Raw genomic sequence first — 13,876 nt, 5'->3', positions numbered from 1 at the left:
ATAAGATTGTGATTCAAAGTCCCGTTGTCGACAAGTTGATTAGAGAGGAAGCTAAGCTCTGATTGAGGAAGGATGGGAAGGACATCTGCTATGTCCTTTTCAAAGGAACCTACCCAACTTCTGCCTTCAGCAATTTAGGGAAACCACGGGAAACCTAAATGAATGGCCTTAAAATCCACTATCCTCCCGAATCCGATTCCAATATCTTATTACTGCGTCACCTCGCTCTTTGCGCTTAAATGGAGTAAATATAAAAAAAAAATCAATTCTTGCTTTATTCGTTTCCGTCCATTCAAGCGTGATTTCAGCGTTAAAGCTAGTTAAACACTTATGAAAGATGGATACTTGTGAGGTGTGAGAAGAGCGATCTTGGAATAATGTTTATAATAAATTACAACCAGTTAGGTAAGTTATAAATCCCAACACCACGCGTCTAACATTTTTGTGATAAGTATAATTCGCGGCCATGGAATCAGAAATACCACTATCAAACACACATTTTCAAATCACCAGCGTTAATATTGACAACAAAGTTCCCTGTAAATCAAACGTTAGTATAAATTAACCTGTTAAAAACCTATCTAGGTTCGGTATGTGCGAAGCATTCACCATGTGTCAACTTTTATTAAATATGATCATCAGATATCAATATGGGCATAATGAATATTACAATAATTACCACGCTATAACAGTTACGAAACTTTTCGGTATTAAAGATGGACACTAGAGGCTACATGTTAAGTTCTGAGCAATACAATTGTCGACTCTTCCTTTATACTGATTGATTTTTGTAGTTTTTCGTGAAATATCCAGCCGCCACGCGGTTAAGAGGCTCTGATCGATACTGGTTGTTTTCTGTGTCTCTTGGCTGTGCGTTTCTGTTAATGAAACAAACATATAAGATATCATTACCTTAGTTATGGCTGTGAAAGTGGTTCTTACAGCAGCTACACTAGCGTAGTTGGACAAGAACTCACCAAAGGAACCCACTGCTTCCTTATTAAAAGGATCATTCTCAGTTTGACTCGAAGTTAGAAAAAAATCAGAATTCACCTCTTTCCAAATAAGATGTAGCCATCTACCTCACTGGCCGATGCCACTGACGAAGTGGACCTTCGGCGTGGCTAGTATCCGAATTTTGTGATCTGCGAGTGCTGCAGCTCAGGCCCCCACACGCTGTTATAAAATAAAAGTAAGCTATTTTGGATTTGAAAATTTTACAAATTAAAACTGTGTGTCGAGACAGCTCTCGAACCTCCAATTTTTTTTCCATAGAAGTGTTACTGACTGAGCTCTCCAGGTGGGACTCAGGACATGCTTTCAGTGGTTCAAATCTGTCGGTACGTCTCGTCTGCACACTAGGCCCGTTACGGCTGACAGTTTTGCTCCGTCTGGATATTTCCTAACTTCGCACGGAGTCAAATATTCATTTCGGAATAGATTATCTTGAGCCGTTAGAAACGCCTTGATGTAGTAAATTAAAATTCTTGCATTAGATACAATATCCATCCGAAAAAGCAACCTTCAGAGCGTCATAGTTGTGATGACGTGATAAACTAGTAGATAAATCTACGTCTGTATTTCGCAAGCCACCTTACGTAGAAAGGACAGGGGAGGGAGTGTGCAGGGTTGCGTAAGTTGATAATTAACATTCGAACGAAGAACGTTAGAAATTCCAGAGATACGCGACATATTTATAAAGGTGGAAGCCACCTGTAGCGAAGAAAACCGTTGTACTAGCCTGGAATCGAGCCCCCAATCTTTGGTTTACCTGTCTGAATTATCAGAACAAACATTAAAGAAAGATTAGCTGAGAAACTGACCTTTTTTTATCAGAGAAACAATAATGTCAGGAAACTCTCGCTAGTAGCACATGCCAGTCTCCTGTTTGCCGATAAAGGCAAAAGGGGAATTTAGTTGAGGCTGAGTACGGGAGAGAAAAGAAGGGAATATGGTGTGTCCACAGTAGGCAAAATATTGCTTACAAATTTAAATAATGGTAAGAATGTGCCACGAGATTACAATGCAGTCTTCTAATGTGAAACCTTTATCCTACATACAAAAAATGATTAATAAATTATTATTTGTATAGATTCAAAGTTTACTGCAGTTTTGTACATAATTTCTTTTTCTACTCTGGAAGTATGAACCACGACAGAATCACGAATACATTAAATGGAGCACAATTCTTTTCAGGTACAAAACAGTGTAATTTTGTAACAGTATCGACTGCAATGTTGTTATACGTTTTTAACAACTCTTATACAATGAGATGACGAAAGTCAAGGGGGAGCGATATGCACACATACAGATGGCGTTACTATCGCTTACACTAGGTATAAAACGGCAGTGCATTAGCGGAGCTGTCATTTACACTCAGGTGATTCATGTGAAAAGGTGTCTGACGTTATTATGGCAGCACGACGGTAATTAACAGACTAGTGAACGCGGAGTGGCAGTTGGAGCTAGATGCATGGGACATTTCATTTCGGGAATCGTTAGGAAATTCAATATTCCGAGATCCACAGTGTCAAGAGTATGCCGAGAATACCAAAATTCGAACATTACCTCTCACGAAGGAGAACGCAATGGTCGACGGCCTTCACTTAACGACCGAGAGCAGCGGCGTCTGCGTACAAATTGGTTCAAATGGCTCTGAGCACTATGGGACTTCACATCTGAGTGCATCAGTCCCCTATAACTTAGAACTACTTAAACCTAACTAACCTAAAGACATCACACACATCCATGCCCGAGGCAGGATTCGAACCTGCGACCGGAGCGGTCGCGCGGTTCTAGATTAAAGCGCCTAGAACCGCTCGACCACAATGGCCGGCCGTCTGCGTACAGTTGTCAGTGCTAACAGACAGTAAATACTGCATGAAATAACCGCATAAATGAATGTGGGGCGTACGATGAACATATCCATTAGGACAGGGCGGCGAAATTTGGCGTTAATAGGCTATGGCAGCAGATGAGCGACGCCACTGCCTTTGCTAACAGCACGACATCGCCTGCAGCGCCTCTCCTGGGCTCCTGACCATGTCTGTTTGACCCTGGATGACTGGAAAACTGTGGCCTTGACAGATGAGTCCCGATTTCAGTTGGTAAGAGCTAATGGCAGGGTTCGAGTATGGCGCAGACCCCACGAAGCCATGGACCGAAGTTGTCAACAAGGAACTGTGCAAGCTGGTAGTGGCTCCATAATGGTGTGGGCTGTGGTTACATGGAATGGACTGGGTCCTCTGGTACAGGTGAGCCGATCATTGACTGGAAATGGTTTTGTTCAGTTACCTGGAGACCATCTGGAGCCATTCATGGACTTCATGTTCCCAAACACCGAAGGATTTTTTTTATGGATGACAATTCGTCATTTCACTGGGTGACAACTGTTCGCAATTGGTTTGAAAAACATTTTGGACAGTTCGAGCGAAGGATTTGGCCACCCAGATCGCCCAACAGGAGAGTTGGGTTCAAGAGTTCAGTTCGTGCTCAAAATGCTGCACCGGCAACACTTTCGCAATTATGGACGGCTATATCCCATGACTTTCGTCATCTACAGTGTGGCAATCATATAACAATAAAATTCCTGTTAGCACGGAAGAATAATTTTCACGAAGTTTCGCTAATTCAACGAAACATACATAAATGCTTAGTACAGGTCAATGAAAGCCACCTTATTTCAACTTTTAAATATTGGTGTTAATTTTCAATCTCTCCGCAAGGTCAGAGATAATCTTAAGAAATTATTTCGCTAATTGTGACGCAACTGCATTGACTGTGGCCAAACGCCAAATAGCAGAGGATCATCTGAACTTCTTGCAGAGCATCTCGAAATGCCGCCAGTTCGTAGAACCCTAGAGTCGAACTACCCTGGGAAAACGTCTAGGCATTAAATGGAGATGATGACGTCCGTTGGATGAAAGCACTTGCAGGGCGACAATTATTGAACTGTATGAAAAGAAATATAAATTAATTACAAACTACGGCGTTCACACACTTTATTCAACATGTAAACGTCGCTACAGATATTTGGTTTTGCCATCATTGGCGATGATGTGGCACAGACGAATAGCGAAATTCTGCATGACCCGCTGAAGTGTCGGAACATCGATGCTGAAAGGACCTCCTGAATGGCTATTTTCAGCTGAGCAAAGGTGTTGGGGTTATTGCTGTACACCTTGTCTTTAACAAAGCCCCACAGAAAGGAGTCGCATTTGTTGGGATCCGGAGAATTTGGCGGCCAATCGAGGTCCATGCCAGTGGTCTCTGGGTACCCCACAACCAGAATGCGGTCCCCAAAGTCCTCCTCCAGGATATAGAACGCTCTCCTGCTTCGATGGGGTCGAGCTCCGTCTTGCATGAACCACATCTTGTCGAAATCAGGGTCACTTTGGATAATGGGGATGAAATCATCTTCCAAAACCTTCACGTACCATTCGGCAGTCACCGTGCCATCAAGGAATATCACACCGATTATACTGTGTCTGATCATTGCACACCCCATCGTCACTCGTTGAGGGTGAAGAGACTTCTCGATCGCGAAATGTGGATTCTCAGTCAACAGATGCGACAGTTTTACTTACTGACGAACCCATCCAAATGAAAGTGGGCTTCGTCACTAAACCAAACCATACATATGCATATTAATTCCCATCATGCCTCGCGACCAGCCGTGCAGTTTGATCGTACCAACGCAAACCGTTCAGAAGTTTTAACAATTTTATTTCTTTTAGTTCAATCATTGTCACCCTGAAGTAGAACGTAATCCCTCTTAGAAGGAGGGCTTTAGTAAAAGCATCTGACTACTTACAGTGTCAGATACAAAAAGGCTCAGCATCACCTTTATTATTCTTCATATTCTGAAAGATATCATCCGTTAAGGGTTCGTACCATTCATTCCAAAGAAAAATTGATCAAATTCCTGCTCTACATTCAAAATTTGTCCACGATGCTTCATGGAGGAAGAACACAGTGTAATTTTGTAACGATTTGCTTACCAGCTGTGGACGCTAGATTGGAGGCTTTTGACGTTTCCTTCCAGGTAGGGCTCCATCAAGGATTGAAGATTAAACATCTCCAGTACCTTCGCTTGGACCCGAATATAAAAAACACTTCCTGAACAAGGCTGCAATGTGCTCGTGACCAGCAAGAACGAGCGGAACGTGTCCGAAACAGTCGATAAGCCACTATGGTTAACGTAGTATCAGATTTTATTGCAAGGTCTGCCCAACTTGTATCGGAAAGGAGAATGAGGCATTTGTTCCCGTCTCCAGACACGTCTTCGCTGGACATCGGAGCCCATTTCCAAGTGGGACTCATCACTGAAGACAATTCTACTCAAGTCAATGAGATCCCATGCCGGAGACGTGTCTGGAGGCGCCCTGGACAGCAGTGAGATACCAACCTGACTGTCCCCCGCCATACAGCCCGAAAACTACGAGCAATGGTCTGGTGTGCCATTTCTTTTGACAGCAGGACTCCTTTGGTTCTCATCCACTGGAGATTTGTGTTAAGTTCCTATGGGACCAAACTGCCGAGGTCATCGGTCCCTAGGCTTACACACTGCTTAATCTAATTTAAACTAACTTACGCTAAGGATAACACACACACACCCATGCCCGAGGGAGGACTCGAACCTCCGACGGGGGGAGCCGCACGAACAACGGTAAGGCGCCCTAGACCGCGCGGCACGCCCCGTTTAGTTGTCATTCATGGCAACCCACCCTGAGCTTACATTTCAGCAAGATAATGCCAGCCCGCACGAGGTGAGAGTTTCTACTGCTTGTCTTGGTGCTTGCTACTTTGGCCTGCAAGACTGTCGTATCTCTCCCCAATTGAGAACGTTTGGAGCGTTATGGGTACAGTCCGCCAACCAGCTTGGGATTTTGACTTTATAACGCTCCAATTGGAAAGAATTTGACGCGATATCCCACAGGAGAACATTCAACAACTTTATCAATCAATTCCAAGTCAAATAATTGTTTACATAAGGGCCCAAGAAGGACCAACACGCTATTGACTTGTTCAGTTTGTGAAGCTCTCTCTTAAGTAAATCATCCAGTTTTTGTGAAATTGTAATCATTTGTTTGTCTGTATATGTATATTACATCTACCAATTTCCGCCCCATGCCGATCATTCTCTCATTGTGCATCGTTTTTCGTCTTAGAGTATATTTGGTAAAATATGTTACAGTTCCTTCCATTTCATTTACTGGGGGAGTTAGTGCTTATATTCTATGTATAGCCACAAATGTAAAACTGTGTGGTGTGTTCCTTGTGATAACGACGTGCTGCCATGTAAATGTTATTCTGTGGTTTTGTGAAGAAGACTCTGCATCTTATAAACTAATGAGACTCGTGTGAGAAAAGCCACAGTACATCTGCTTGTATTTGGGTGGTTCCTGCAACAGCGACCGGGACGCAGCGAGGGAAAGTCGGTTGAAAATATGAGAATTACTTTAAAATTTCTGTTATGACACACACTGAAGTTTATTACTTCTACAGTACCCAAACCGCTAGAAAACCATTAGCATAGCATTGCAGAAGTCAGCACATGTAATACGCTACTGGTTTTAACACATGAGTAATAGTAATTCTAGCTACAAAACTCTTACTACTGTAAGAGGGCAATAGCTATGTCTTATAGGTTTAGCGGAAGAGAAACGAGTTTCAGCACCGCTACCAACTACCATGGCATTCGCAATTTTCAGCCCAATAAGCCTACATGGCATAATAAAGTCACCCAATCTCCACTAGTTCTGAGCTATAGCATGTTTGCCAAGGAAGTAAGAAAGAATCCTGGCCAGATTGGATGTACTGCTGTAAGTGACAGCCAATCACAGTGCAACCATACCGGCAACATGTCTTCTTTTTCTGTCATGTTATAATATTTGCTGAGGTTAAATTCAGGTTTTATTGCCTCAGTCAGACTTGTCTGTATCGTAAGTTACTATATCTATCCTTTAAACGTCAGTTTTAATATTAGTCTATTACTCTGATTATGAGGGCATGATTCAGAGTAATGCCTGAGAAATTTTTGTGTGAAAACTATTAAAGCATTTTACATAAAACCAACATTATTAACGTTATACATATTTATTTCACATGTATACATATTTGCAGCCCTCTGTCGCTAGAGGGCTTCGACTTGTAGCGAGTAACACGGCAGTATGTAACGTAATTATGTTGATGTATGAAAAACAGCGTGCTGTAATAGACTTTCGAATTCCAAGATTTCGTCCACACATGAAGCACCCTCTTCTTCAGCATGACAATGTCAAACCACAAACGATTGATGCGACATCTGCAACTATCCAACACCTTGAGTAAACTGTCACTGCTCATCCTCCATTCAGTCCCTACTTGGTACTATCGGATTTTCTTCTGTTTCCAAAACATAAAGAACACCTTCGAGTACTTCACTTTCAAACAATGACGCTGAGCACTATGGGACTTAACTTCTAAGGTCATCAGTCCCATAGAACTTAGAACTACTTAAACCGAACTAACCTAAGGACATCACACACATCCATGCCCGAGGCAGGATTCGAACCTGCGACCGTAGCGATCGCGCCGTTCCAGACTGTAACTCCTTGGACCGCTCGGCCACCCCGACCGGCTACTTCACTTTGATAGTGATGAAGCAGTGCAAGCAGAGGCGAGGTTGTGGCTCCATCTAAAAAGCATACATTCTATCTACAGTGATGGTATCAACAAACTGGTCTCTCGCTGAGAGAAATGAGTTCTTCGCCAGGGTGACTATGTTGAGAAACAAATATGTAGACATGAAAAATAAAAATGTAGAATGTTAATAACTTTTCTTTTATTTGAAAAGCTTTAAGGGTTTTCTCATTAAAAATTCGGAGGCATTGCTTTTCAGCACGCCCTTCGTTCTGTGAGTTGGTGAGACAGTATTTGGCGGGCAGCCGTAGTTGTCCTTGCTATTTGAGGACACCTACCAGAGCATGTTGTGGCCTACACGGCTGTGATTTCCGAGAATTTGTACTGTGCTTGAGAGACAGGTATCATCACTAGAAACTCGGGGCACCCGCCCTGCCCAGCACAGAAAGCCAAACGCAGAGATAAAAATTGCCCAGTTTCTTGAAGTTATTGCAATAGCTGGATGGGAGTACTGCATCGTTACAGTGTGTCTTCTGGTTGCTGTGGTGGCTGACTATCTGTCCGCACATTTGTATCACTTTTCTGCACTGTTTAAAGCACATTTCGTTTTTCTCAATGTTTTTATCGTGAGGCTGACACAGCACAGTATACTGGTTTCTAAAATATCGCTGTATATCTCCTCTACATGCAATATTAGAATGCCAGATTTTGACAATATACCACAATATGTACACAAGGTTGACTCCAAATAAACAATAGTTGCTCAGAGATGTTATACGTTGACAGAGATGCTTCACTTAGTTTTCACCTGTTTGACTTAAGAGATAGCAATGTAGCAATACGTAGCATATGGTATCATTTGACTATTTTACTTAACTATGAGCTAATATAGAAACTGGTATGCTTAAAATAAGGTACAGAGATGACAGGTTGGTATAATTTGAAACAAAATACTCGAAACATTTTTACGTATGATGATGGACAGCCGGCCACGGTGGCTGAGCGGCTCTAGGCGCTTCAGTCCGGAACCGCGCGACTGCTACGGTCGCCGGTTCGAATCCTGCCTTGGGCATGGATGTGTGTGATGTCCTTAGGTTAGTTAGGTTTAAGTAGTTCTAAGTTCTAGGGGACTGATGACCTCAGATGTTAAGTCCCATAGTGCTCAGAGCCATTTTGATGATGGACAGATGTTGGAATAAACAAAGATATTCCTATAAATTAATAGTTGTTGGATTATATATTCACTAAACTCTCTGAAACACGATCATACACGAGAATGGTGTACTGGTTAGTTACAAATATTAGATTATGAGGTTGGTGAAGTTGCTGAGAAACGTTCTGCTCTTAAATTATCTTTTCCCCTTTCCTGTTCTATTCGAGAATGACTTGTGGAAAGAATGATTGTCGCTAAGTTTCTGAATCAGCTGTACTTTCTCTGTTTTTCTCGTTGTCGTCATTTCGTGAGACGTGTGTGGGAGAAAGTAATGTGTTGCCCGACACTTCCTAGAACGAACTCTTGCGAAATGGCAATAGTAAATCTGAGCGTGATGCACAACGCTTCTTCTGTGGCATCCGCCACTGGAGTTTGTTCAGCATCTCCTTAATGCTCTCTCGACGATTAAAGGATCCCGTGACGAAACGTGCCACTTTTAGTTGGATCTGTTCTATCTCTTCAATGAATCCAACCTGGCAAAGATCTTAAACTGGCGACCAATACTCAACAATCGGCCGAATAAATATTTTGTAAGGCACGTATTTCGTGTATGAAGTACATTGCCCGAAAAGTCTTGCAAAGAATCTGTGCCCGCATCTCGTGGTCGTGCGGTAGCGTTCTCGCTTCCCACGCCCGGGTTCCCGGGTTCGATTCCCGGCGGGGTCAGGGATTTTCTCTGCCTCGTGATGGCTGGGTGTTGTGTGCTGTCCTTAGGTTAGTTAGGTTTAAGTAGTTCTAAGTTCTAGGGGACTGATGACCATAGATGTTAAGTCCCATAGTGCTAAGAGCCATTTAAAGAAAAAAAAAGTATCTGTCAGGTGTCTGCTTTTCCTACTGTTTGTTTCATGTGGTCATTTTACTTTAGGTCACTTCGGGTGGTTTCTCCTAGCTATGTTACGGTAATTACTACTTCTAGTGGTTTGTCGCCAGTAGTGTGATCGAAAACTGGTTTATTTACTCACTTATCAATGTAAAATATGTTGTATTTATTTACGTTCAGGTTCAGCTTCCAGTCCCTGCAGCAGTCTTTGGTCGTCTTCATAGACACAGTCCGCTACAGTCTTGTGGCATTGCTGCCTTCTAATAGACACAGCAACGTCTTCGAACAGCCTTATCGAGTTTCTGACGTATCTACAAGATCAGTTATACGGCTGTTACAAAACGATACCGACAGACTTCGAGGGGCTGTAAAGGTTGTCGCGAGGAACAAATTGAGGATAGGGACACGTATCCAGAAACGTCATCCAACGACGCTACAGAGCGTCGAAGTTACAAGCGTCGGCGCTTGCCGCTTGCCCTCCCCTTTGGCAGCAAACTTGACTTACTACGCCGACTGATCGTGGGCGGAACGTCTCGCAACGTTGTTTGTTACTCAGTGATCGAGACTAATTGCCACGATCGCCAATGGAGCAGATGTAGCAGCTACTGCGTAGACAGGCCTTGTATCCTATGAATGTGATCCGCTGTTGCCTCAGTGGTGACGGCTTCGGGCATAGGTTTATATCTGCAGTTTATTTTTCTCGTGGAACCCTTGAAATCTCCACTGTTTTACGGTATACAGAAGAATAATAAACTGCAGATGGAAACCTGTGTCCGAAACTGTCATCCACCGATGCAGCGAGCATCCGATTCGTAGGGGAGAAAGCCTATGTACGGAGCAGTTAGCTCCGTCTTCGCCACAGGCAATTGTGGCAATCAGTCGAGTTCACTATATAACAAATAACATTGCTAGACTTTCCACCTAACGTCCGTCAGCGTACAGAGCCACGTTTGCTGCCGGAGGGATGGCCTAGGGACAGGCGCCGGCGCATATAACTTAGACGCTCTGCATCATCGTTGGCTGACGTTTCCGGACTCGGGCTCCTATCCTCAATCAGACGACTGTGGGATAGCTACAAGACACACACACGCACACACACTCACACACACACACACACACACACATTATTCGTTGGAGCGTCCATTTACTCCATGGAATAGCTTCTCTGCTATCTATGTTTTCTCTTATGAAAAGAATGAAGGAGATCTTGCGGATTAGCCGTGAAAGAACGAAGACGTATATGTATGTATTGTTGAGCTAGTCGCCATCTTGATGAGATTCTGTATGAGAAGGAATTTAATACATGAACTAAACTAAAGTAAGTGTGTTCGCGTATTATTTAACTGATTATTATTGACAGTGTCTGCTTACTACGCTGTGTTGCACGGGATCAGTGGGGAACGTCTGATTTACACTGGGCGAACCTGCCGTTTTGTATGCTCAAGATATCCAGCTTATTACTTTCAATAAATGGGCTAACACGGTCTTACCAGCAGATCTCCGGTCTTCCCCATGTGATCACCGTAAGTTAATAATTATTACAAATGTTTTCTGGAGATCGACTGACAATTTTCGTAGCACCGAGACTTCGAAATTGCTTCACTGCCTTATGAAATTTAAGTTAAGCTCAATTTAATCAGGATAGAACGGTATTGAACTGTGTGAATGTGATAAGCCTGCTTTGTGAATGAAAATTCCCTTAATATACGCATGTTTTTTATTATGCTGATCAGTGAAGCTAAATCAGGCCGGTGTGAGAGAGGTTTTTAAATTTTAGATCCCACAAAAAATATTAAAAATGCACTACTACACTGGTGGACAGCAGTTGCCTGCAACTGAAGAGCGTAATACTGAAGATAGTAATACGGTCTCTAACAACTGAAGAGAGTAATATGGCATCCATCAGTTTAAATAATCCTCATAGGAAAAAAATACATTAGGAAAAAATATTTGTTTTGATGTCCCCTACAACCTCCCAGAGTTTTTCGGTTTAAATACTTTCCACCCTGTATAAATACTGCAATAAGAAACAGAGCCCCGCTCATCAATGTCGAAAGGGAAGAGTTTCGCTGTACTAAGCACGAACTGTGGTGTCGACTAGATCGCGTCTGTGTAGTGTCACGTGGTGATGTGATACTGACAAGGGAACCTCCCCATTGGACCCCCCTCAGATTTAGTTATAAGTTGGCACAGTGGATAGGCCTTGAAAAGCTGAACACAGATCAATCGAGAAAACAGGAAGAAGTTGTGTGGAACTATGAAAAAAATAAGCAAAATATACAGACTGAGAAGTCCATGCATAGTGTAAGCTCAGGAGCGGCGTGGTCCCATGGTTACCGTGAGCAGCCGCGGAACGAGAGGACCTTGGTTCAAATCTCCCCTCTAGTCAAATTTTTTTTTTTTCAGCCAATTGTTGTCTGTCCGTCCGTCCGTCCGATGCGTAGTATGGGGGACGCTACACCTAATCAAACATCGAAACACACGACGTCAGTCGACTACAGCGCACGGAAGAGACGGAAGAGAGAATATTTCTGCTAACGAGACTTGCGATCAAATGTTTTCGGTTCCCATTGGAGAGGCACGTCCTTTAGTCTACTAATCACACGGTTTTGCGGAGCGGTCGCAAAACACAGACACTAAACTTATTACAGTGAACAGAGACGTCAATTAACGAACGGACGGATAATAACTTTGCGAAAATGAAGAAAGTAAACGTTTCACTCAAGGGAAGAGTTGAACCAAGGACCTCTCGTTCCGCAGCTGCTCACGCTAACCACGGGACCACGGCGCTCCTGAGTTCACACCATCCTTGATGTTGCCTATCTTGCGCATGGACAACTCAGTTTGTATATTTTGCTTATTTTTTTCGTAGTTCCACACAACTTCTTCCTGTTTCTCGATTGATGTGTGTTCAGTTTTTCAAGGCCTATCCACTGTGCCAACTTATAACTAAATCTGAGGAGGGTGCGATGGTGAGGTTCCCTTGTTAGCTCGAGTGGGCTAAGCAGCTACTGCCGGCTATCCTATAGCGCGGCGGCAGAGTGCCCTCGTGGTACGGAGCTGCTGGCTGCGCACAATCGGGCCCGCCCGATCGCGCGCGACCGCTGCCGGCATCGAACAGAAACCTACAATTCTGATACCAATGTATCGATATGTGATACCACACCTACAAATAATCCTCTGTTGTAAACAGTAACACTCCTATCACAAGTCTTTGCGGTGCCATTGAAATCACCTCTACATCTGTGGAATCTGTTCATTTGAGAGGATATGATGAGTTGTGGCACAAAATTTCTTTTCTGACCACGTATTCATTGGAGACAGGTGAGTACAGGGCTACGATGTTTGTTACAGGGAGCAGCTACGTGCCGTCGACGTGGACGGCGCAGTTCCCGGCCAGCACGCACAGCCCCAGCCCGTTCCACCGGCAGACGCCCAGCGAGAGCTGGCCGCCACTGCCCAGCAGCCGGCCGGCGCCCCCCACCGACTGGCCGGCGTCGCCCGCGGTAGCAGCGGCGGCCGAGGCGGCGCCCACGGCGTGGCTGCCCAGCGCCAGCACGGCGAGCGCGCCGCACCAGCTGGGCCTCGAACACGCGGCCGTCGGCGCGGGCTTCGGCTTCGGCGGCCAGCCCGACAACGGCGCCGCCAAGCCCACACCGGCTGCCGCAGCCGCCTCGGCACTGCTCGCCGCCGCCCTAGTGCTCCGCTTGTAAACAAACTGGTCTCAGCTCCTGCGGACCTCACTCTCACAGGAGCATCGTGTACGTGTGAAACATGTCTAGATCCACCAGACTGTACTCTCACATCTGTCATTCTCCGTACCATTCAGTTTTCTTCTTCGGCGATATTTTTCGATTAGCCTCTACAAAAGTTGGACAACTATTTGTCTTATCATTTGCGACATGTCGAAACTGTATATCACACGAGGAGGCGAACGCAAGTACTTGATATTCGCCGACATTTCTCTTCTGACTGAGGCGCACTAGCCCACATCGAAGGAATAAAAGCTTCAACTTGTCATTATTTCTTCTTAATTCCGACAGCTTTCTACTGCTGTTGTATTTGCCTAGAACTCCTAGGAATATGATTGATACAACGCAAAATCGATTAAAGGTAAAACACCTCTATTCCAACCGACGTAGCTGAAGCCCCCTCCACGATCCTAAGGGACAGGTCTCACAAAGGAATGCACTCAACACCCCGCAAACTCACGAAGAGCA

The 13,876-nt window shown here is 44.2% G+C and overlaps 1 protein-coding gene across 1 annotated transcript in view; it reads left to right on the top strand.

Moving 5' to 3' along the window:
- Window positions 1-13,369, top strand: part of LOC126471076 (uncharacterized) — a 483,768-nt gene extending 470,399 nt beyond the window's left edge. Inside the window, exon 9 of the mRNA XM_050099148.1 lies at window positions 13,011-13,369. Coding sequence (XP_049955105.1) covers window positions 13,011-13,369 — 359 coding nt within the window. The remainder of the gene's footprint in view (window positions 1-13,010) is intronic.
- The last annotated feature ends 507 nt before the right edge of the window (window positions 13,370-13,876 follow it).

The sequence above is a fragment of the Schistocerca serialis genome, chromosome 3, assembly GCF_023864345.2.
Source record: "Schistocerca serialis cubense isolate TAMUIC-IGC-003099 chromosome 3, iqSchSeri2.2, whole genome shotgun sequence".
NCBI classification, from domain to species: Eukaryota; Metazoa; Arthropoda; class Insecta; order Orthoptera; family Acrididae; genus Schistocerca; species Schistocerca serialis.
This window is presented reverse-complemented; position numbering and strand designations above follow the sequence as displayed.